This window comes from Musa acuminata, chromosome BXJ3-7 (assembly GCF_036884655.1).
Source record: "Musa acuminata AAA Group cultivar baxijiao chromosome BXJ3-7, Cavendish_Baxijiao_AAA, whole genome shotgun sequence".
In the NCBI taxonomy this organism is placed as follows: Eukaryota; Viridiplantae; Streptophyta; class Magnoliopsida; order Zingiberales; family Musaceae; genus Musa; species Musa acuminata.
In genome coordinates, this window is record NC_088355.1 from 35,040,733 (window position 1) to 35,065,344 (window position 24,612).

Below are 24,612 nucleotides of genomic sequence, written 5' to 3' on the forward strand. Positions count from 1 at the left end.
ATAATATTAAATAAAGTTATAGAGATTAGGGACTCTTGTATTCCATATCTACAAATACAAATAGGTGTCATCTACATGTATAGATTCATCCAAGCCTCAATTACTCAAGCCAATAGAACTAAAGTGCTTTTCTTTTTTAGAAGTTTAATATTATTTTTCTTTTTCATCTTGATTTTTTTTCTTTTATTTGGTTTGATCTTAGGCAAGTAATATATTATTACTACTATTTGAGAAAGGCTTATACTTACATGTGATCCCTCCCTTTCTTCACACACCATAATCAGATTCGATCACAATAGGGACAACATATGCTCCATAGCATGATTTAACCACATAGTAAAATGACACTTCATGATTAAATTTAATTATAAAAATATAATAAACTATTTAAGGCCAAATTCAATCACGTCAAGAGATAACATATACTTCATGATCAAATTTAATCATGTCAAAAAAATATATTATAGTTAAATAAAGGATACTTTATGATTAGACTTAACTACATTCAAGATGAAGTCCAACGTAGAATTTTGAGATATATGCATTGAAGATGAAGTTGATGTAGAATTCAATAGATAGCATATGCTTCTTAATTGAAGTCCAGTATATCAATCAAGGTGACAATCCACGCATGTGGTCTATCATTGGCGCTTCATGCATTAGTATGCATAACTATCACTGCCTACTGATCAGTGTTTCCTTGGCTTATGAAGGGGTTCCACAGGTGAACTATTGGGATCTAAAGGAGATAGATAATGTCTATCAATCTACCATGGCCAATTAGAGATGGCTCTGTTCCTTCTTAATTGAAACGTTGGACAAACCAAGGGTTTTTTGGGTCTTTGTTCCATGTACACTTAACGAGAGCTTTGGTATTTCTAGGCCATTGAGCTTTCGGCATTCAGTAACTTCCCAAGCTCACGTTTTAAAGGTTAAAAATGTATTGCTTTGGGTCATTTCTTTATAGTTATATTTTTAAAATTATATTTATGAGATAGCTTTCGAGTTTTGTTGATCATAATCTTCCTCAACATGTCTATAAATTATATAAAGCTTTTCATAGTCTCAAGTAGACTTCTCGTATTATCAACCTCGAATATATCTAGTATTAATTATATTTCATAATTCTGAATCTAATATTTGTGATTCATTTATTCTCTTGAATGCATAATTATATTTTTACTGATTTATATAGATGACTTAATTATTATAAGTAATAAACTAATAATAATTAATTAGTTTATTCAAACAGCTTTGAAGCAAGTTTTCTATCAAAGATCTTAGGTTCTTAGATATTTTCGTAGTACTCAAGTCATCCATACAACAAGTGGTCTATTTTTTTCTCAACAAAAGTATATTTATGATCTTCTTGATTGTACCAAAATAGTTGAAACCAATATTGTTACTATGCCAATCTATACAAGTATTCCTCTTATATTATTTGATAGTGACAATTTTAATAATGCCATTGAGTATCATTAAGTTATTGGCAATTTATAATATTTGACATTTACTCATCCGAATATTACATGCATAATTAATAAATTATTTTAATTTATGCACAAGCCTCCTTCCAACCATTTGATAATTATTAAATGCCTTCTATGGTATTTAAAGTGCATTATTAATCATGACTTATTTTTTTGAAAGAATTCGCCTCTACTGCTTCATGTATCTTCATATGCTAATTGAGTAGGTAATAAGAATGATAGGATATCTATTAGTATTTATATCATATTTCTCAATCATAATCTCATCACTTCGAGCTTAAAAAAATAATGTTACTTTGCAAGATCGAGATTGAATATTGAATGATTGCTTTTATAATTGTCGAATTTTATTAGATTTCATCCTTGCTATATGAACTCTTTATCACATTCTTTAATACTCCGTCAATATATTATGATAATATAAATATAACATATCTATCTGATAATATGAAGTACATGATTATCGATTTTTACTTTATCCATGACAAAATTTAAATTGATGAACTATATGTCTCTCATATCTCAACTTCTCAACTTATAGATACTCCTACTAAGTCTCTCTCTTATCAACAAATACTTCTACTTTGGTCTAAGATCGGTACCTCCAATGGGAGTACCATCTTGTGGGGGCATATTAGAAAGAATGTCATTAAAAAAAATATCGTGATCCTCTTAGTATTTTGATAATATGTTATCATAATTCTAAATCATAGAATTTATGATAACATATTATAGTAATTCTATCAAATAGTGAGGATCATATTTTCAACATAATTTCTCATGTTATAAAATAATCTAGATAAATATTTTATATTTATAATTGATTAAAAAAATATATAATCATCATATTTTGTAACTCTCTTTATGTATATAAATTCATACTCACTATCAACAAAAATTAAAGTTAATAATTTCTTTCATATATTTGGATGGAATTAAAATGACATGTTTAGCTTTAATAATCCACCGAATCCCTCATGCATTAAGATCTAAATGTTTGTGCATGGTTTATACACACGAAGTCCTGCCTTGGGCTTTGCCATGCAAAATGGACAGTACCCAAACCAGTCGTTTCCCTTCTATAAATTAATGGCTGATTCCAATTATGGTCAACTCCTTACAATGTTCAAGAACAAAGGGTAAGTTGTCTCTACGTGAGGCATTTGAACTAAGGTTTATACTAGTAACTTGGCATCTCCCTAGTGGTACTGAATCCAACAGCCATCCACATTAACAAATCGCGAGGCAGAAAGCTTGTGAGATGAGCCTGCAGATTGTAAACAGATCTATTTACAGGGCGACATCCATGTGTGTAGTGCTAACGTCGGATTAAGATGGATTAAAGATAACGGGGTCAATCAGATATAGTATTATGATTCGACTATATGCAATATAGTTTGAGACGAGCTCTTCCATCTAGGGATCCAACGAATCTAAGTTGAATTTGCCAACCACTGAGATATATGGAATCTACGTATTTGTTTTTTTGATGTCAACTGTCTTTCTGACAGCCCGGCCATTTGATCTTAATTTAGTCTCATGTTTTCATGAGTTAGAAATTGGAGAGGAAGAAAAGTGTCTCATTTAATGTAGATTTCATGAACTAAGAACTAACATAAAGGATATGGTGCTGCTTACTGCAATCATGTAGTTGAGGCCTCACTCTAGTTTCTGTTCTCCCTCATTTTGCCTCTCGCAGTAAATTGTAATGGTTACCGTCTTTGCAGTTCGTACTGCAAAGACAGCAGTCTTTTGCTTGTTTGCAATGTCACCTCTTGTGATTACAGTAGCTATTGTGAGTATGCTGGGTCAAAAGTAGCTGTTGATTTCAGATTTTGATGGAAAGTTCCTGGCATGAAGACTGCAAGTTGTGTGAGTGTGCCTTTGTCAGCTGATCTATTTCATCCTCCAATGCGATTGCCAGTCCCACCACAGCCAGCTGGTGTACTATGCCAACACCAAAGCCATCAGTGCCAGGGGAGCTCGCACTTCCTGGTGTTTCTCCTGCAACTGGGGCTGGGCTGCTGCTGTCACCAAGGAGAGAGATGCTTCTCTTTTCTTTGATCCCCCCTTCTTGCTGAATCTTTGTCCTTCGACCTAACAGGGCGTAAATTTTGTTTGATTTATTTGATTATGGACTCGATTTGTATGTAGCTGAACAGATATAGTGTTAATTTTTTGCAATTAACTTCCATGCAGTTATTTGCGTTACAAAGTTGAGTTAATTAAGGTTCTGTTAAATTCTCCTCATTTAGTGGATAAAGACAAGTGGCAGTCCATGTCAGCCCATTATTGTTCTTGAAGGAGGTCTCAAATGCACTTTTAGAACATTGAGATGTACTTTTATTGTCTTTTTTAATCATATACAAGTTGAAAAATTGAGACATCTGTTGACTTTGATATGGTCCAAACCCATGAGAAGATTTCGTCAACTTATATAGGATGTGATGCTTTAGTCATTAGATGTGGTTCAGCATCAGGGGACCATAGCTCCAATCCAAGCATGGTGGTTTCTCTTTTATGCAAGGGAATCAGTCTCTTACAAGGATAGCTAGAGAAATCATTTGTCCTGTTTCCTCATCCTTCATCATGAGTTTGATTGATTTCTTTCTCGTTGTAGGCAACTTAAGAACATTATTTGAGACAGTATCATCAAATCCAGCAATGTGGGAGATGTTAATGCCGAAAACATCAACAAAACTGTATCAATACCCAAATGACCAGCATATTTTTTGATCTCAATCGCAGTATCCCACAGATCTATGCCCCTGATGATTCTTTGATTGAGGATGAAAACCATTAGCTGAGTTACGAGTTTTAATGATGAGGATCAAGGTCTCTTCATAGTGCAGCTTGGTCAAGAACTGGTGAAGTGAATGAAACCTTTAATGGTCATGGGCTTGACCTTTGCCTTCTCTGCTACTCTACCATGTTACACATCTACTGCTGTGTTTATGTTCCTAAAAGAACTCGAGCTTGAAGCTCACGATAACAGACACACAGGATTTTGACATCCATTTCCCAGCAACTTTACCATGACTTTTGCATTGCACCAAGTTCTTCACCGATTGCCTAAAGCCTCTTAATGGATTCGGTGACTTGGTAACGAGTAAAAGTTGTTCTTCATCCTTGGACACCTGTGCAAAGGCATCTTCAAATCGCTCCCATGCATCACGAGCTGCGTTCAACCCCGTATCAAGATGGAGAGCTTCTTCTCATAAAGTATCACGAATCCAGCTTTCGACAAGGCCTTTTTATCCTATCTCTCCATGGTTAGATAAAAGCTACAGGCTTGCTGATCTTAATTCCTTCTCTTCTTAAGATCATCATTTCCAAGCAGTACATAGATTTTATTGTCCTCGATATTATGTGATCATTATCTCTGTTCTTAGTTTGCAAAGAGTAAGTGGCGAAGACTGAATTCGAGTTCACGACATTACGACAGACTATCGATATCTATATCAATTATGTTAACTGACACCGTTGTCATGATCTCTGTTGAGTAAAGCGAAACCCAAAAAGACTTAGCTTTATAATATTCCAGCTGATCTAAAGGAAGCTTACACTTCACACTAGATAAGCATCCGGCACTGGTGAGACACAGTAGTATACAGTGAGATGTAGAAAAAGATGATGACGCCGTGCATCCCTCAAAGCTTTTCCTTTTTGAATTCCCCATATGGATAGCAAAGATGAGCACGATGCCAACTTCATCTTCTTATCAGAAATCGTCATTCGACGCAGGAAAGACACGTGCATCAGATGCGTCTTCTCTTACGACATGCTTTAGATTATGTTGTGGATTGGCCTTCCATCGAGTGAAATCTATGGTTGATCATAGGATGGAAGTGAACAGGAAAGATAAACTTGAAGAGAGTTCTCCTGCGCGCTGAAACGAAAAACTAAACACCAATCTTATAAGTTCATCAAATCATGGTAAAATGGGTTACAATTGCTTGCTGGCAGTCAGCTATTTAACATCATCAGCATCATCATCAGCTTTTATGTCATCTCTCTCTTCTTTTGCCTCGTTTGTTTTCGGTCAACATGAGTGCAAAGGGAAAGAGTGGAGGTGGAGGCTATGGGAGTGATGCGACTCCCGCTCGATGAGCCACCGGAGATGGAGGAAGTCGTCGACGGAACAGGGAAGCTTGAGGGGGCCGGAGGAGCGGAAGCCGTAGACCTCTCGAGCTGCCTCGAGAAGCCTCGTGAAGTGAGGGTGGTGGAGGTAGGCTATAGGGATGACGAACCTCCGGAAGCCGCCTTCCTCGCCTTCCAGCCCTACTCGTACTGCAAGCCATCCTTTCTTCACCTTCGTCCTCTTCTCCTCTTGCATCGCTGTCTCGCTCGCTCGCTCACTCGGCCTGAGGTTGGGTGGGGAAGGAGAGCTCGTCTTAGCCTTGGCTTAAGCACTGCTCGCTGCTTTATAGAGTTGAGGGAAGAAAGGTAAAAAGGTGGGAGGCTCCAAGATTGGTGGCCACGTCCGTTGCTACGGAACTCGTCCTCCATATTCCTCATCTTTTCCATTGCAGTATGTAATTTTTAGATATTTCACGTATCGGCCCTTCATATTTTCCCCTATTAATTCTTGTATTATATGTTTGTCCTTTCAATTTTTAGGATTCTTCACATATACCCTCCGCAAATAAAAGATCCGAGGAAGATCATTGTATCTGATCTTATATCTAAATATAAAAAAATTATTATTTTTAATTCAACATCTAAAAATAATAATTTTGCTGACACTTTGCTGACTAAACCATGTAATAGTGGTAGATGGGATCCGTATCAGCCGACAATTCCAATACCCAATGATCAACATGCAACTTTCCACATAAAAGCATGTGTCTCAATAGCCTTCTTTATCTCAATTATAAATTGGATTGGGCATAAAGCAATTCTGATTCAGCTTATCTGTTTAACATTACAAAATGAAGTCATAAACACGAGTGATTAGCACAGAGAGTGAGTCGTCGGGTCAAAAAATTTTCGTCACTCGAAGAATATAAGACCAAAGCGATGATTCGTTCTTGATTCTATATTGAAAGAAGTCTGGTGCATTGAATTCATCTCATAGCGGCTTGAAATCGAGATAATATAAGGGTACACTATTCATGGGAAAATAATGTAGCATCATGGAATTCTAGTCATCCATCTGCCCAATCAAGAAGAATAAATGCTTTTGGCTGGTTACCTGCAATGTTGGTCTCTTTGGAATTGCAGAAGTTGGTCTGATTCAAAGGGTAAAGATGCTTTGCGCTGTTTTCAAAAGCAACTGACTTGGACTCTTTGGACTCTGGCCATCCCTTTCTTCATTCTTCTCGAGTCATTTGGAAGATGGAAGATGCCATTTGGAATTTATAGGTGATTTATGGCTCAAAATGCAACTTAAGAACAGAGATGCCAACTATTCTCAATATCCATGTCCTCCTCCTACAATTTGGACGCTGAAAAGGATGTGTGTTGGAATCCAGATCTTGAGGAGCACCTTCCTTTGTATGTGTGAATATTTCTGGTCTTCAATTGGCATCAGGAAATGCTTCTGCTTGTGCTGTCGAGGGACATGGTATCTTGGTCTTCACTGTCATATCTCCTACTTGTCTCCTTGAAGTGGCCAACCAACTGTTCCTAGAGCCAAGCATCCCTTGGCTCTTCTCCTACTCTTCTGTATTGAGAAGTTGACGGTATGATGCCAGAGAGCTCCGTGATCCCATAAAACACCTCTCCCGATATGCGTCTTGCATCGGATGGTGATGGTCTTAATCTCCGGTCTCAGTGAGGTGTGGGTTCCACCACCTAATGGGAGGCAATGCATGGGAGCATCCATCCCTGGAGCTCAAGTTCAGTGCACCATGGAGGATTACAACAGGTTTCTTGCATGAAAACGATGGTGCTGCCTTTTTCTTGGTTGTTTTCTTCCTTTGTTTCTTTGACTCAGGCTTCAGATTTGCACCAACACCTCACCTCCCGTATGAGCATCTGCTGCGACCCAAAACTCTAAGATGTGTTTCTGGGTGATGGGACGGACGTCTCAAGTGTACAACCAACAGCATGATGACAGCAAGGAGGAAGAGGAATGATGCAAACTGATAGTGCTAGATAGTGATGGTGGCAAATGGTGAAGAGGAAATGGAACTGATTGCAAATGGGGTCACGAGATATTCCTTGTATATTTGGCCACCCAAAAAAGAAGGATTTAAGGGTCCCAATTGGAGATTGTAGGGATGTTCTACTTACTGAGGGGGTTCAGTTCTCCCAAGTTGGGCTGCGGTGGAGCACTTCACCACATGGTTCCCCTCTCACTTGGTTTATGTTTCCTGAGAAGTCAATCTTCTTCCTTGAGTTCCGTCATGGAACACTCGCCTCCCCGAGTGCTTGGTTGAGTCCCCCTTCACTTATTGGAGCTGCAAGTCAACCCTCCATCCATAAATACTTAAACCAAATGTGGCCACAGAAAGAAGCACACCAGTTCATCAAATAGCAGAAAGGAAAGCAGTAACCTTTAGTTCAGATGATGCAGTCTCTTTCCAAGATCACTAATAATGGCCAACCAAATCAGCTGCTATTGAGCTTGTATAGATAATTCTGTTTCATTCTCGTTCTATCAGCGATAGTCCATCTTGAACATTCAGCCGAACTGCCCAATGAGTTCTGAAGATTGAAGTCTTTGATGTGTTTCCTTGAAGCTGTTTGCCAGAAATTTCATCATCTGCAGCTATTCTTCTTGGTTGACGCGTAAAAGTGGCCTCTTTCGGTGGGACTAGTCTTCTCCTTTCCGCCACCTCCTATGTTGTGATCCGTCCTTCTCACCTTCTCGCTCTGGTGGCCCGCAGCACCAACCGGTCCTTTGGCGGACCAAGAGACGCAGAACGCTCATGCATTTCATGTGCTGCAATCTTCTCACCATGAAGTCGGCTGAAGCCACAGTCTCCTAAACAAAATTCTCATCGGTCTGTTGGTAATCCTTTGAGCGAAGCATTGTTGGGATCCAAGGAGGGTCAATTTAATGCAAGTAGAGTCAATGACCGTCGAAAAGGTACGATCTTATTGTGATGCCAAAGCCCATTCTGTTTTGTTGGGATTGGTTCTTCTGAGAATAAAGAACAGAGATTTCAGAGTTTCTCGACCTCTAATATGTTTCTGGTTGCAGGCATTACTTTGCTGTAGTTCACAGAAACAGGGATCAGCTACATGAATCATTTACCACCATCATCTATGTTCTCGAGGCCAACGTTGCCTTGGATCAAAGGAAATCAAAGATTCCAGATGTTAATCCACCACGTAGAATTGTGTTAAACTGGTGCTAAATCATAAACGGATGGAAACTAGGAAATGGATGAACATTCACATTTGGTAGTGATAATTGAATGGCTGAAGGTTCAGTTGCTTTCGAGTTTGGTGATTCTCTGGCTGATGAAGCTGGAATGGTTCCTCAAGTGAAGATTGCATATCTAACTATTAATGGCCAGAGGTACCTCCCACCTGCCATGACTGAGAGGATGAAATGATCTTAAAGCTTGTAGGTGGTAGTACAATTTGATCTGGCACAAACATTAGGGAATATGATGTTTACAAACAGAATTTACAATTGAGAATGGAGAATGGAGAAGATGACAATTGAGAGGAAATGCTACTGCAACTGTGAGGATTTACAAGCAGGATGGGGACATGGCATGATTACAAGATCAACCAGAAGGGAAATCTTTCTGGCAGAAAGAAAGGAATTCCAGGCTGCTTCAAAATAGAGATTGTGATAATTTAACTATGCTTCAGAGACTTCTAAATGGCAGCAGATTAAAGTTCAGTGAAGTAATAGTTACTGAGTGCTGCAAGGAAAGATGCTGGTTTCCTGAAACTATGGAAGATTGCTAATTCTTGAGATCCGATCTAACACATTTAGTTTCTATGATTTATGTTCTCATCGGTCAATCTTAAAATTATAGCATTACTGCTAGGTTGTGGTTTTCCGATCAATCCTCACCATTGATCACATTCTCTCTCTCTCTCTCTCTCTCTCTCTCTCTCTCTCTCTTAAGTTCGTGGCATGATATGTGTAAGCGAGGGTGATGGATTCCGAGGAGCGAGCAAGGTTTGGGGACTCGAGGGGGCTGCTTCTTGTCCCCAAAACCCAATCACAACTAAGTCCTCTCATGTGATCATGCCTGGTCATCCTTGTGGCATGTCTTATTCTTCCATGCACCGTGTTGATGGTCTCTCTTATGCACATCTCTTTTTTTTTAGCCTAATTCTTTGATTTTGGATCATGGCTAGAATTTGGATCTTTTGAATGATCGGTTTGATCCCTTGGTGGTTGAGGAAATATCAAGGATCACACTTTCGCTTAGTATTGAGGAAATCAGATGAGAAAAGCGAAACTTCACTCTTGTCACAACCAATTCTCATCTTCTTCATCGTGATAGTCTTTGTTGATCTATCAACAGTCGGTGGACTTAAGAAGAATAAAGAACGGGCTTATGCCCTCACAGCAACAGCAATCACAATAGCAGCAACGATATGCTCTTGCTCTACTCACGAAGCCTCTAAACACCTGAGGGAGTTTCTCTATTCTGTTGAGGAAAATCCAATTATATAAGAAAATCTCTCTATCATCGAGTCATTAAACACCTGAGAGAGTGTATTAGACAGATTGTTAAACATTATCTTTGTCAGTCAGTCTAATATACTCCCTCAGATGTTTAGTTTAGTAGATGTGGTCTTAATGAATGCCAAAGGCAGATTGCTTTTGTTTCCTTCTTCTATCTGCTACATTTCACTTCCTATTAGATGAAATGGATAGGAGGAAATCTTCCCCCGTTCTTCCTCGGAGGAAAAGAAAGAGGAAAGAAGAGAGAATAAATGGGTGATCAGTCTCAGCTGGATGAACAGCTCTTCTGATCTACCTGAATTCTCCAACAGGTGAGAAGTTCCTCTCCTTAGTGGGTTGGTTGATGATGATGTTAATTAATTTGGAGCCTGTGATCCAACAATTGATTGATCACCAAACCTCGATCAAATGAGAAGAGACTTGCAAGTCTCAACTTTCTTGCACTGGAAACAAACACCTCCCTAGTTGCTCACCAAACCTTAATTAGTGGCGTATGTATCGTCTTCTTCCCAAGTCACTGCCATTTCTGCTAAGTTGTAATCTAATTCATGTTCCAAAGTGCCATCAGATGAAAGCACTGATCGATCTAGACCATCTAATTAGCTCTATAAACACTTTCAAGTGCTCACAGTAATAACTTCTATGTGATGCCTGACACACCTCCCAGAGTTGTGCAGAACTGATATCCTACCTATCCAAACCTAAAAGCGAACAGAGGAATCCAATAAGACTACTACTAAGCATCAAACCCCTGCTATGGATCAACTCCATACTCTATTAGGTACGTTTCTGGTCTGCAACACTTCTTTTCCATAGATTTCTTCCAGCCAACTGCACTAACATCTATAGATCAATTAGTCATGTCCTCATGATTAGAAGAGCCTTCTGCAGTGCCTGATTGCTTTCTTCAAGGCTTGTGACGATGGGAGTAATTCGAGTATGGCTTCTTCTGATGTCGATCATGGCTCTTGCGATTCCGGAAGCCTGTTCTGAGCTAAATGGCCTGAGATTAGAGCTCGCCCATGTGGACTCCAATGGCAACTTCTCAAAACTTGAGCTGCTCCAACGAGCAGCGCTGCGGAGCAACCACAGGATGGCAAGGTTGACAGCTGCAGCGTCTGGCAACAAAGTCCAAGCTCCGGTGCACGCCGGCAGCGGCGAGTTCCTCATGGACTTGGCCATCGGCACGCCTGGTCTTGCCTTCTCGGCCATCATGGACACTGGGAGCGACCTCATATGGACGCAGTGCAAGCCCTGCGTGGAGTGCTTCAGCCAACCTACTCCAGTATTCGATCCCTCGAGCTCGTCCACGTTCACGAAGCTGCCATGCTCCAGCAACTTGTGCCAGGCTCTCCCTACCTTCAGATGCGGCGCCTCCGGCTGTGAGTACCTGTACTCTTATGGCGACTCCTCATCGACTCAAGGTGTTCTTGCAGGTGAAACCTTCACGTTTGGGACTGCGAACCCGACTTCGGTGTCCAACATCGCCTTCGGCTGCGGCGACACAAATCAAGGCAGCGGCTTCTCTCAGGCCTCGGGTCTCGTGGGTCTCGGTCGTGGACCGCTGTCGTTGATATCCCAACTAGGCCTAGGGAAGTTCTCCTACTGCCTCACCTCCTTAGACGAATCCAAGAAGAGCCCTCTTCTGTTTGGCTCACTAGCTGATCTCAGTGCAACCGCAGTCCGATCCACACCTCTACGGAAGAACCCTACACAGCCATCCTTCTACTATGTCAGCCTCGAAGGCATAACAGTGGGCGGGACTCGCCTGCAAATCCCCAGCTCTACGTTCGCTCTGCAGGAAGACGGAACCGGCGGCTTGATCATCGACTCCGGCACCTCCATCACCTACTTGGAACTCGCTGGATACAGGCAGCTGAAGAAGGCCTTCCTGTCTGAGATGCAACTCCCGGTTGCCGATGGATCCGAAACCGGTCTCGACCTTTGTTTCTCGCTGCCGTCGGGGTCGTCGACGGTGGAGGTTCCCAAGCTGACGTTCCACTTTGACGGAGCCGATTTGGATTTGCCGGCGCAGAACTTCATGATCATGGATTCAACCACCGGTTTGCTGTGCCTAACAATCATGGCATCCAGTGGCTTGTCCATCCTCGGCAACTTCCAGCAACAAAATATACAGATACTCTACGATCTGAAGAAGGAAGTCTTGTCTTTCGTGCCAACCCAGTGTGATCAGCTGTGAATTGCTTCTGTAGATAGGGCATATATATGTTCCTTGGGATTGTATGTGCTGCTTCTGCTTCCTGTGGTTAATGTAATTAATTGATGCTTAATGAAGTTATCATTTTTTTTCCGTGGTCGATCTCAGTTAATAAATTTGATGAATAGTCTTCGAAATATTACATTGTGTAATTATTAATGAAATAATTTGCATAATATAAATCCAACTCTGAAAGACTTAAATCCAACAGCGTACTACGTAATGGACAAACTGACTGTTACATGAAGTAACTCGGAACTGGACATCTCACAGCTTATATTCACTCGGAACTGGACATCTCACAGCTTATATTCACCGGCATCTCAAGGATGAGGAGGCAGATGTTTGACCTCTGAGTCACCGACGCGGTATGGTTCTGTGAGACAGTGGAGCTCCAGCTATTAATTAGGGTTAAGTAGTTCGAAGACTGGAAGCTGGCGCCGATCATGACTCCAAGTCTGCCTGCAAGACTAAATTCTCCATGTTCTTCACAGGTCCAGCTTACAGAGACCATCCTCTCCCCAGTGTCCATCCAAAGACTGGCTGCTGGAGTCGCTTCCAGTGTCGTCTGATACCTCTGAAGACGATGATGAGCCCGAAGGAAAAAGGGAGTGAGGTTTGTGTCATGCACCCGTCTCCAAAGTGTATGGATTACGAAATCCACTGTGAGTAATCTACTAATGGAAGAAGGTTTCGAAGAGTAATCTACTGAAGGGAGTGAGGATTACTCTTCCAATCTAATCACAGTCACGGAACACAATCTATTAATCATGTGAATGCATTCAGTCAACCTTATTACCAATGTTCCAATGTGCAGTAAAGGTAAGAAACCTACCCAATTGATTGAAGATACCATCGTCACTCCTTAAATGAATATGAACATAACGTACGACATGCAAGTTGATCCCATTGACCATAACATATAAAAATTATATGGAATTAATTTTCGAGATTGTAAATATTATCAATCAAGAAAGACACATCGAAAAGACCCAATGAAACAATTCTTTTTGGACATTTGAAAGATCATAAATTATCACGGTTGGGGCAAGTCTTTGACCCTTAGAGGTCATAATTATTGCACCGTGGTCACCTTTTGGACCAAGAAAACCTCTCAGCTTTCCCCTTTCACGTGCAACTACCCCTGTCGCACGTGCCGAAGGCGGATCTAAGATCCGATATCGTTGCCGCCTCCAACAACCAACCAATCATGCCCGAATCCGATGGTCCGGAGCGCCACCGAGTCTTCTGGCGTGGAGGATCTAATATACTTTTTGTAAAGAAACCAAATCTTACAAGCTGCGCCATCGCCGTTGGTTTCGGATCCAAACATCCTATATTGCATGCAATTAAGATCTGGTCACCGGTTGGTGGGTGCAACAAGATTCTCTCCCCGAGCGGTTCCCCTTTTAAATCCTTCCCGTTTCTCTGCTCTGCTCTGCTCTGTTTCGCCATGGCTTGCAGAGGGAGTTGATCGAGATGGAGTCGAAGAACGGTAAGCTCATTCGCACGCAGTCGTCCCTCCTTCGGTCCCCCGTCGCCCGATCCTCCATCCAGAGCATCTTCTCCGTGACCGAGGCCAACGACGATGAGGAGAAGCCCCAACGCCCCCGCCGCCGGCGGAATCGCCACCGCCACCACCTGCTGCTCCTTCTCCCTCTCCTAGTATTTCTCCTCTTCTTTTACCTCAGGCTGGACTCCCCTGTCTTCGCAAACCTCCTCCTCTTCGCCGCCCTCATCTCGCTCGCCTCCCTCGCCGCCCGCCGCTCCCGCGTCTTCGTCACCCGCCGCGCCTCCTCCGTGGACTGGTTCATCGGCGACGACGACGGCCGTGGCCGCCACCGGTCCGAGAAGAAGGAAAACCCCAACGGAAGGGCCGTCCGCGAGGGGGTGGAGGTCTACAGCAACGGGGACTCCTACGAAGGCGAGTTCCACCTGGGCCGGTGCAGCGGCAGCGGCGTGTACCGCTTCTTCGCCGCCAAGGGGAGGTACGAGGGCGATTGGGTTGATGGTAAGTACGACGGCCACGGGATCGAGACCTGGGCACGGGGGAGCCGGTACCGGGGGCAGTACCGCCACGGCCTCCGCCACGGGTTTGGGGTTTACCGGTTCTACAGCGGGGACAGCTACGCCGGGGAGTGGGCCGGCGGTCAGAGCCACGGGGTCGGCGTGCAGACGTGCTCCGACGGTAGCCGCTACGCCGGGGAGTTCAAGGCCGGCGTCAAGCACGGCCTTGGCTGTTACCATTTCAGGTAATTTTTAGCCTCTTTCTGGCAAAATATTTTTTCTGCTGCTGATAGAGTTGTCAAAATAGTTTGCACATTATTAGTGTTGACTGTTCTTAATTACTCTCTGGGGAACACTTTGGAGTGTGAAAGAAGAACACTGCCGTAGTTGATGTGGAAATTGTTGGTCTGTTGAGTCTAACAAATGGAACAGTGGAGTGTGGAGGTGGTAGAAGAGTTCGACCGGTTCAAGTTTCGAATATGAACTGTATATTGCTTGTCTATCTGACGTAATTCTCATAATTCTAACTGGTCTTTCCATTGGGTTAATCTCATGATTGATGTTTGAGTTATATGGAAATGAAAGCATATGAACTAAAATTCTCCTGTAGATGTCCCAATTGCATTTAGACAAAGAACGACAAAGGCAGCCAACAAGAATATAAAAGTTGTTCTAAACTTATTCAGGTTTGTAAATCTGTCAAGGAAGATATGAACCGGCACAAGATTGGCTATTTCTTGCTGCTAGTCATGTTCAGAAACTTGTGGGCGAGGGCATGAACTAGTACGCAAGACAACCGTCCAAAGGGTTTCATCAAATTAGGTTAATGAAGTTATGCTTACAGTGACATTTTTAATGTTTGTGGATTGGATGGCTTTTCTGGTTCCCATGCTGCAAATGTCTAGATGCAGGCTTCTAGCTTTTTCCGTCATGTAGTTTGTTGTCTTATTGTTTGCTATAAAACAAGATGCAGTCACTTTCAATATTTTGAAGGACATTTTATCTTTTTTTTCTCTCTCTTAGTAACCACAAATTTTCAGGATTGAACTCTGTTCTGGCTCCTTCACCAACGTAGAAGCTCTATATTTTTCTCCTCATGTTAGACAAAAATACACATCTGCACCTGAAGATTGGTTTAGCTGTTCTGTCGGTGAAAAGATTTCAAATCTTATTGTTTCTCATTCTCCATGTTATTGTTAGATTGATCATGTAATTATCATCGGAAGTAACTTCCTGAGTTCTCAAGTCGGTTTTTGTTCTTCAGTGATATGGAACCATTCAGAGATAATTCTGAAATTATATTGACTGCAAGCTTTACATAGTGAAACATCAACCTAGACTTGGTCTAAAATTAGAGTATTCTGTTCGATTGCTAGATCTGGTGTGTAGTCCTAATGATCGAGGTCTTCTGTTGCTGCAGGAATGGTGACCAGTATTCTGGAGAGTATTTTGGTGACAAAATACATGGTTTTGGAGTATATCACTTTGCTAATGGTCACTGCTATGAAGGTTCATGGCATGAGGGCAAGAAACAAGGTTTTGGATTATACACATTCCGGAGTGGTGAGACAAGATCAGGAAACTGGGACTGTGGAGTCCTAAACAACTCTCTCCCCCCATCCGACCCTGCTGTCCAGGGAGCTGTTCAAGTATGCGCGCTTTCAGTTTCACTGACCTTTGCTATCTTCTGATACATTTTACAATCTAAAATTTCAAACATGTTCCGATGGATCAGGCGGCTCGGAAGGCTGCGGGGAAAGCTGTTCTTATTCCGCAGGTCGATGATCAAGTAACCAGGGCAGCAACTGCTGCAAATAGAGCAGCCACTGCAGCTCGAGTCGCTGCTATCAAAGCTGTGCAGAACCAGATGCATGGCAAGCTCTGTGACACTGATGTTTAAGTTCCAGCTTTTACACAAATTGTACATTTAGCTACTAGACTGCCGGTGCCCAAGTTAGCGACCGGGTAGGGAATCACCCACCTGAGTCGGAAACTAAGAGAGAAGCTTACAACATCAGACATTTGGTGTCACATGTAAACACCATGCTCTGCTCACAAATGAGAGATGTACATAACTCCTCATGTATATGATCTGAATTTGAGTTCACAGAGTAATTTCAAGTATCATGTTCTCACAGTTTCACTTGTACAGTCCCCAAACAAGTCTATCATCGGAGAGTATGTCCCATGTGCTTGTATATGGATGTTCACATGGGAAGCAGTAACTTGTCTCGAGAACCTTTGGCATCTTATATGTCTTTTAGGAACTCCTGAGTTGATTCAATCATTCTTTCGGTCTTGGTTTCTGCATCTGTACCATACTATATTCCAACTTCTGCTCTCACAGTAGTTGCGTGTTGCCCGCTCGATGTTATAGGGTCATAGTATTCAGAAGCCCAGAGTAAAAAGGGTGTGTTCTAACTATTGTCATGAACTACTTTTTCTCTCAAAAAGTCGTCTTTGCACCATTTCCCATCCAAAGGTTTCTTTATAAGCCAACAGTTCCCACCTGCATTCCTGTTCGTTAGAAATGGTGGAGGCATGCTTGGGTGGACATGATTGAACTTGTTTTGATTAGACTACTGTATGAACAGAGTGGGCAATTACGACTCTCTCGTTTATCCTCAGTCTCTGTTCTTAAATGTTACAAAACAAGAAATTTCACAAAGCATTTTATGTTTGATGTCCTTCGGCACCCAACTCTATCTGGAGGGTAATTAATGATGGTGTGCGAGTCATTGCATTTTGTACTCGGTTGCTGTTGATTCATATGATCTTATTCGGCGTGATTTCTAGAAATCATGTGAAGCAACACTTGCAAATAACGTCAGGTTATTTGTCAGCAATTAATGATGAGACGAGTGCAGAATTATTGCGAGGAAGGCGTGAGGAAGACCATCTTGATTTTGATTGTAGGATGAAGACATTGTTGAGATAACGAAAGGTTCATAGTAGGGATGATAAGCCTGTAGAAAATGTTGTGGTGCTGATGTTGGCAAGGTTGACCAATCTTTGTATATTTGCTGACATGATGTTTGCTTCGATGAGCACCAACTGAGAGTCCCATTTGTTGCCCTATTTTTCTCAGGTCAGAAAATGCAACAAAACATGCTTGGCTAAAGCCCTACACAAGGATGCGACATACCTCCCTTCTTTTTTCTCTGACATGAACCAAATCACTAACTGTAAAGCCGGAAGTCAGTGGTCGCATACAGCATCTGGGAGAGTGACAGCTGAAACTTCCATCAAAGCATACCTGTGTCACATGTATAAAATATCAATGTCTCTCTCTCTCTCTCTCTCTCTCTCTCTCTCTATATATATATATATATATATATATATAAACATGCAGAGGTAATCACACAAGATTTTATTATCTTTAAGATTGTGGATCCTCTAGCTTGGTTAAAGCAACAAGAAGAATATGCTAAGCTATTGATAATCTTCATGGCATAATTAGTTTATTAAATTTGCATGACAATAAACAAAGACAATACGAAACTGTAGATGTTATTTGAAGCAAAGCAAGGAGGAGGCATTATTCATTGGGCTATTGCTCCATGGACAACTTTACATCTAAAAGATGATCCCTCGATCTCTTGTTTGATGTAAAATACTACCAAGATATGGGTAAGTGAGGCACCATGAGATGGTTTAGTTATGGAGAAGATGCTGATGACAATGATGAAAATTTGTTTGCTTGGGGCCCTCCCTACTCTCTTGAGAAGCCAACCTTTTGTAGAGTATCTTCATTAAATAAAAATATATTATAATTATATTTGTATAGTCAACAACCATAGTCCAGACATTTTTCTCTCTCTATTTCTTTATTAAATAATAAATTAAAAATATTAATTAATTTATAAAATGTTGAAACATTGTTAACATAATAGAAGTTAAAAAATATTAAAAAATCTACATAAAGTAGTAATAAAAATATTAATATTTTCAAAAAAAAATAGAAAGTTCAAAAACCAATTTTGTAGTATTAAGATGTAAACAAAAAGAATTTAGTAAAACCCTAATAATCTATAATATTTAAAACAATGAACACACAAAAAAACAACTGTATTTTGTATCCAAAAACAATAATATACAATAATATTCAGAATAATAAAAAATATTAACTGCCAGAAAGACAGAGGTATTCAATAAAACCAGCACAAATCTTGATACATTCCTCTTTATCTTGGGACCTTATCAAAGCTCTAAAAGTTATTAATGGTTCAGAAACTGCAAAGTATTCTGTGTTCTTTGATGAATATATTGCATAAATAGGTTTACCAAGCAGGTTTAAGGCTAAAAGAACCTTCAATAAGTGGTCAAAGCAGGTAAAGCTTAGTGAGTAGTCCAAACAAAAACAAGACAAGGAAGAAAAGAATTAAAACACACAGATAAATCAGAATATAAAGATGCTATAACCCTTATTATTGTATCTTTAATATAAAGACGAGCATATAAGAAGTCAGCAAAAAGATTTAAGTTGAGGAGATTATTCAGATATGGAACAAAAGGTGATATGTGCATAAAGAGATTTAACTCTTGAAATAAGACTTGGACTATAAAACAAATTGTAAAACTATTGGCAGAATCAAAGAATGAAGAAAAGAGTTCTATTTAATTTCTTCAAGGTACTGACCAATGAATCTAAAGTCAGATAACACTACTATTCATCTGCAGCTAGCATTAGGACCATGGCTGTAATTATGAATGCTAATTGAAGAGTTCTGTGGAATATTTGGTGTCAATAGCATCAACTTGTGAATTACCAAAGCATTTGCTATGTAGACAAACATGAAGTGATTCAGGGAATAAAACACACGTAGCCGAAATACATTCATCTCACAGGAGACAACTAAATACATGACTTTCCACAAAACTTCATCTCAGGATCATATATCTGCATGATAGAAAGCTAAAATCAAGAAATCCAGACACTCTTCTTGATTGTCCATGACATAGATCTAGAAACACCGCGATATTCTTAATACCAACATGACTTTGAATAATGAGACAGAACATTCAGATTAGATTCTCTCTTCATGTTCTAAAAAGACTTTCTTTTCAATTTCAATTTTTTCTATTGTTCAAGTGAAAGCATGACCCAAAGGACCAAAAAGGTCTATACTGTTGTAGCAAGCATAACTAAATGGCTAAAGAGAAGTACCGAGATTGGGCAAAAAGGCAAACTACCATTTCAGTCATCATCTGATTAATCAGAGGCATCACAATCCACTAGTCCCACGTCTTCAGCACTACTGTTGTCCCCTTCATCTTCCGAAGAACTAAACTCATAATCATCCTCCCAGGGATCTCTAAAGGATTGGATTTTGGCACACATCGCCTCAATGTTGTCTTCCATCTTAACATTCCAACACCCACGGACGTCAAGGATTTTAAGAGCTGTGCAGTTAGTCAAAATTGCTGCCAACCCATGGTGGCTGAACTTCCCGTATGCAAGCTCTAAATGTTCTAGCCCAGCCATATTGTTGGCTATAGCCATGGCTTCCCCCTCATCCACCTTGGCAGCCACACCATCATCCTGGGTTGTCTCAAATTCTGGTGGAGGCATATTCCTCGTCAGTTGAACTAAAGCCTTGCAGTGCTTCCCCAGTGCTTCCATGCCCTTGGAGGTGATCTTCAGACAGTAACTAATGTCCAACACAGTCAGAGTTGAGAACGATTCTGCATGCTTCTCCACTATCTGGTCAGTCACATCACTCATTGGTATTTGAAGTACGCTAAGGAACCTGACACTGCAAAAAAAAAAAAAAACAATATCTAAATCAACTTAGCTCCAGTCTAGTCATTAGAGCGAGTCTCACACATGGAAATTACACAGTTTCTAAACTTCATGAAAAAGCATAGGGGCATACCAAGACTTACAATAACTAAAGGTTATACATGTGCCGTGACTTTAAATAATCACCTTCATCTCACAGGTAAGTGGAACTACATAACTACAACAGTTGTACACTGACCTCAATTTCAAGTCACCCTCTTGTGGAATTTGCCAAGGATGAGAAAAAGTAGTAAAGATTTCATGAATCGAAACTAGGGACTTTCATATCATATATGAGTCCAAAAACCAAAAAGGGCCTCAATTGTGCTATATCCGTATTCACCAAATTCAGATGCACAATCATATGCAGATGACTACTACATCTGTACTAAATCAAAAGGCTAAACAACCTTTAGAAAAAAATTAGCCTAGATAATTTCTATCTTGGACCTCATATCACACTTTAAGGAATAACTTGTCACTTTGCTGTTCCTGCGCTAAACAATGCATGTGCATACAAAACCCATAAAACTCATGCCATGGCCTTAAGTGTAAGAATATTCTAAGGTAACATACTAAACTCATGCCTCAAACAATAGTCATCACTTTGCCTCCACCTGTATAAAACCCTGCACAATATTTAGACTGATAAACTTAAAACACCTAGTAGATTCAAACCAAAGAAACTAAATAAAAAATAAAACCTAATGAATTATTTTTCTTATAACGTATGTTGTAAAGTCATCATTGTCAAACATGGGCCACAAATTCACTACTTTAAGCCAAAAAAGCCTGAAAAAGTTCGGTTGACATGCTTGTACTATTTTAGCACCTCAAACAACTCAAAAACCTATAAAGATAAATGAAAATTAAAGAACAGAGGTGTTAATGAAGTAGAGACAAGGATGCCAAAATACAAACCAGCTTTTCTTTCCTTGTGCCACCAGAACTATCTCCCTGTTTATCTCCTAGTCGGTACAGAACATGCTAGACAAATAATACTTTCCGACTAATTTTATTAACAATCTGAGATGGTAAATATAGAAAATGAACAAACTTGGAGCATAACAGCAGCGACACACCACAAAAATGAACCAAGAACAGGGAAACGGTACTAGAGATTGCTACCACACAAGATTACAGATTTGAATAATAATGTTCCTATTAGAAGTTAAGCTGTTTAGTCTGTAGCAATATTCACTTAATTACATTTATATCTGCAATAATTCCTGTGATCCTCGTTCAATATTAAAGCAGTTAAACCAAAATATGTACTTACTGACAAAAAAAAGTCATAAAATGCACGTCTTTTTATCTGTATCCAACGCTAGAAACAGATCAAACATTTTGAGAATCACACAAATGAAAAATACAATAGAACATAATGCCTAGAGAAAAGCGTAGCACCAGGCCATTGAATAAAAAAAAGTTACACCCATCATTTTAAAGTAACTCATTAGACAAAACAATGATAAGGGATATAAACAAATGACATCTTAACCACAAAAGAAAACCCATACACAAAATCTTCTTCAGCTGCCTTTTGCTCCAAAGTAACTACTGACATACCTCTAGTAAATATTTAACTTATTTGTCAGTGTGAATATAAAATTAGATGTGGTTACTTAGACAGAAATCTATAACAATATTTCTTATTTATGCGTTATGAGCAAAATAAAGAGACATACACAAAACAGACAACACCTGTGTGAATCTATAGAACAGATGGCAAGCATTTTTCATTTCAATGCAAGAACAAGGACTAAGCAGAATGTAAAATATATGAACAAAAAAGATGTCTCACATGCTGTAAAAATGGAAAAAGCTAATTTTCCACCTGCATCTTGAGACAGTTCATTAGACTATGAAAATAAGAGATAAAAAAGGATACAAGTAACAACACTATAAAAGAAACAAAATTACAGAATCCAGAAAAATATAATATGTTCAGCAATCCTCTTTGAAGTTTAGATATAGTGAGTTAGTTTATTACTACACTCATGTTAACCATAGGAAAAAAAAACTAAAATGTCGTATAGTATCTCTACTTGTGTACGCATGTAGCAGCATCTCAATGCAAAGGGTAGCACCGTAGCAGGTATCATATCAGCACAGTTTCCTACAAAAATCTATGCTCTAAACCCTGACGAAAGAAAGCACTCAACTACCAATGAGTACTAAGATAAACACAAAAAACACTACTCTGCAGATAGAGAAATCCTCACCTTACCGCAGATTAATCAATCACTATGACTCTGAAACATTAAGACAAAACTGATAAAACTAATTTCAAAGAAAAAAAGTAGAGAAAATAAGATAGCCATTTTTAAGCAGTAAAAATGAACTGAAACAAGTCGTTCCCACATATTAGACAAAATGAAGGTCCAAATCATCATTGAAGACGCCATTAAACCATCAAAAAAAGAATATATATATATATATATATATATATATATATATATATATATATATATATATATATATATATATATATGTGTGTGTGTGTGTGTGTGTGTGTGTGTGTGTGTGTGTGTGTGTGTATGTATATATATATAACAATAACAATAATAATAATAATAATAATAATAAATCTTACAAGGCAAAAATGATAGAACAAATGAACCATCAAAAGCTTCCTCACGACGACAAAAACATCGAGAGAGTAACCCTAAATAACGTTTCCAAGCATCGATTGGCTTCACTTTTCTTGAGGGGACATCTATTGCTTCATAGCAGAAACTTCTGCGTTCCATGGACGACAATAGCCAGAACAGATGGGGTAGAGATTATCAATTATGTTTCATACATGAGAGAAAGCAGGAAAATATCAGGGAGGGAAGAGGGGAGTTACGATGTGGCGACATAGACGAAACCGGTGTTGCTGAGGCGGTAGGCGGAGAGGCGGCGGAGGGTGCCCCTGCTGCGGCGGACGAGGCGACGGACGACGAAGTTGATGACGTCGGATCGGTCGACGCGGCGGCACCACTGGTCTAAGTCGATCTCCGACCAGCAGTACGGCCCTGCCATCACCTCCCGCCACGACCGGCACACGAACGGAAACGTCCGCGCCAGCACGTCCGCCGGCATCCCCACGAACACTAGCGCCAGCACCTCCGGGTTCATGTCCTCCCACCGACTCCACCTCCCCCCGCCCCCTCCTCCTCCGCTACTTACCGCCACCCACTTCTCCATCTGCGCCTCGCTTCTCTCGTTTGAACGAGGCCTGTGGCCTGTGGGTAGCATTGCTGCTTCTTTATTGAGGCACCCAGCGTGATCCGAACAGGCGACGCGTGTTTAACTATTCCGATCGAACGGCCTCTACTCTATTTTAAATTGCTAGTGTATTTTGTCTTGTGTCGGATCATAAAGATCGGTGCAATTCGGGGTCTTCTGTATTGTTCCCAGATGTGGACACAGCACGGTTTAACGATCAAGTAGTGGGTCGGTCGGACGTGAAGAGCACCACTTGTCTTCCGACACGATGCTATCATATTGCCTCTTGTGGCAAGCCATAATATGCAGGTAAACATGGACATCTTGTTTTGTACGCATGTCGTTATTTTTGGATAGTTTGTTACAGCCCTTTGTTAATGATAGTCCCATGCGTAAACCAAGAACGGTCAACTTTGTCTAATATCATGAGGATGGATATTAATATAAAGAGTGAAACCAACATATTGTCAGTCGTATATGGAACAAAATAAAGTATTGTTTTGGATCAATGGAATATAAATTGTCAGACTAAGAAGGGAACAGAATAAAGACGATTTAATTATTATGCAGAATCCAGTATATTGAAAAGTTAAATATATAAATAATATATTATTATTATTATTATTAATTGTAAATAAGGATCTTAAGTATATTGTCGAAAATATGTCACATGGCGCTCCCACCTTGCAGCGGAAAATATATATCTACCCAAACGTCGGTTACGCGCATGTGAGACGGGTGACCGTGAGCCATTAAACCAGTAGCTAGAGCATTGCTCTGACTCGCGGGGCCCTCTTCAAGAAGGCGACCGTCAGTCGTTGGGTACTAACAAGTCTTTATTTCCTATAATACCCTTCTCTCCCTCGGTTTCATTTCTTTTTAATTCTAAAATGTCGTAATCCATAAGTTACCTAAAGAATACCTTTCTTCTGCTTCCAATCACAAGTAGGGCATACAAATGAGTAATCAAATGGGTAGGTCAAGTAGTTCTCGTTCCTTTCCCATATCAACGCTCTTCTTCTTCAAGTCACCCCGTTGTGATACGAGTCAAGCGACGACTTGCTCGCCTGACACGCAGGCATAGCACCTCGGGAACTTGGGCCGCGCCATTATTGGCCACCTCAACACCTTATAACTTTCCTTACATGTTACCACGACACTCGCTCTCGTATCTTTATCTCATTGGAGACATATGATGGCTCTCAGGTAACTCTATGACATCATTACGCCGGCCTGTGGGACGTATAGGAGTTCTACTGGAAATGAAAACATTAAATATGAGGGCGTTTTCGTCATC

General features: G+C 40.3%; 3 protein-coding genes across 4 annotated transcripts; 2 read left to right on the forward strand and 1 right to left on the reverse strand.

Moving 5' to 3' along the window:
- The first annotated feature begins 10,589 nt into the window (after positions 1–10,589).
- LOC135642324 (aspartic proteinase nepenthesin-2-like) lies at positions 10,590–12,406 on the forward strand. 2 transcript variants are annotated; one of them, XM_065158376.1, is made up of 2 exons: positions 10,590–10,876; positions 10,954–12,406. In XM_065158376.1, exon 2 carries the CDS (start codon positions 11,018–11,020, stop codon positions 12,293–12,295), a length of 1,278 nt encoding a protein of 425 aa, XP_065014448.1. In that variant the 5' UTR covers positions 10,590–10,876; positions 10,954–11,017; the 3' UTR covers positions 12,296–12,406. The 2 variants fall into 2 exon arrangements, with proteins under 2 accessions (XP_065014448.1, XP_065014449.1); XM_065158377.1 differs by having other exon boundaries at positions 10,987–12,406.
- Positions 12,407–13,727: 1,321 nt separating this feature from the next.
- LOC135642579 (uncharacterized) lies at positions 13,728–16,457 on the forward strand. Its single transcript, XM_065158834.1, has 3 exons — positions 13,728–14,565; positions 15,741–15,969; positions 16,056–16,457. Exons 1-3 carry the CDS (start codon positions 13,793–13,795, stop codon positions 16,218–16,220), a joined length of 1,167 nt encoding a protein of 388 aa, XP_065014906.1. The 5' UTR covers positions 13,728–13,792; the 3' UTR covers positions 16,221–16,457.
- Positions 16,458–19,370: 2,913 nt separating this feature from the next.
- On the reverse strand, positions 19,371–23,299 carry LOC135643710 (F-box protein FBW2-like). Its single transcript, XM_065161030.1, has 2 exons — positions 22,954–23,299; positions 19,371–20,076 (listed from the first exon to the last, which is right to left on the reverse strand). Exons 1-2 carry the CDS (start codon positions 23,292–23,294, stop codon positions 19,533–19,535), a joined length of 885 nt encoding a protein of 294 aa, XP_065017102.1. The 5' UTR covers positions 23,295–23,299; the 3' UTR covers positions 19,371–19,532.
- Between the last annotated feature and the right edge of the window lie 1,313 nt (positions 23,300–24,612).

Coding starts and splice junctions, on each gene's coding strand:
- LOC135642324 (XM_065158376.1), top strand. CDS start 11,018: ATGGGAGTAATTCGAGTATGGCTTCTTCTGATGTCGATCATGGCTCTT.
- LOC135642579 (XM_065158834.1), top strand. CDS start 13,793: ATGGAGTCGAAGAACGGTAAGCTCATTCGCACGCAGTCGTCCCTCCTT. Junction 14,566..15,740: donor CTTGGCTGTTACCATTTCAG/GTAATTTTTAGC, acceptor CTGTTGCTGCAG/GAATGGTGACCAGTATTCTG. Junction 15,970..16,055: donor CTGTCCAGGGAGCTGTTCAA/GTATGCGCGCTT, acceptor CCGATGGATCAG/GCGGCTCGGAAGGCTGCGGG.
- LOC135643710 (XM_065161030.1), bottom strand. CDS start 23,294: ATGGAGAAGTGGGTGGCGGTAAGTAGCGGAGGAGGAGGGGGCGGGGGG. Junction 20,077..22,953: donor TTCGTCTATGTCGCCACATC/GTAACTCCCCTC, acceptor TTTTTTTTGCAG/TGTCAGGTTCCTTAGCGTAC.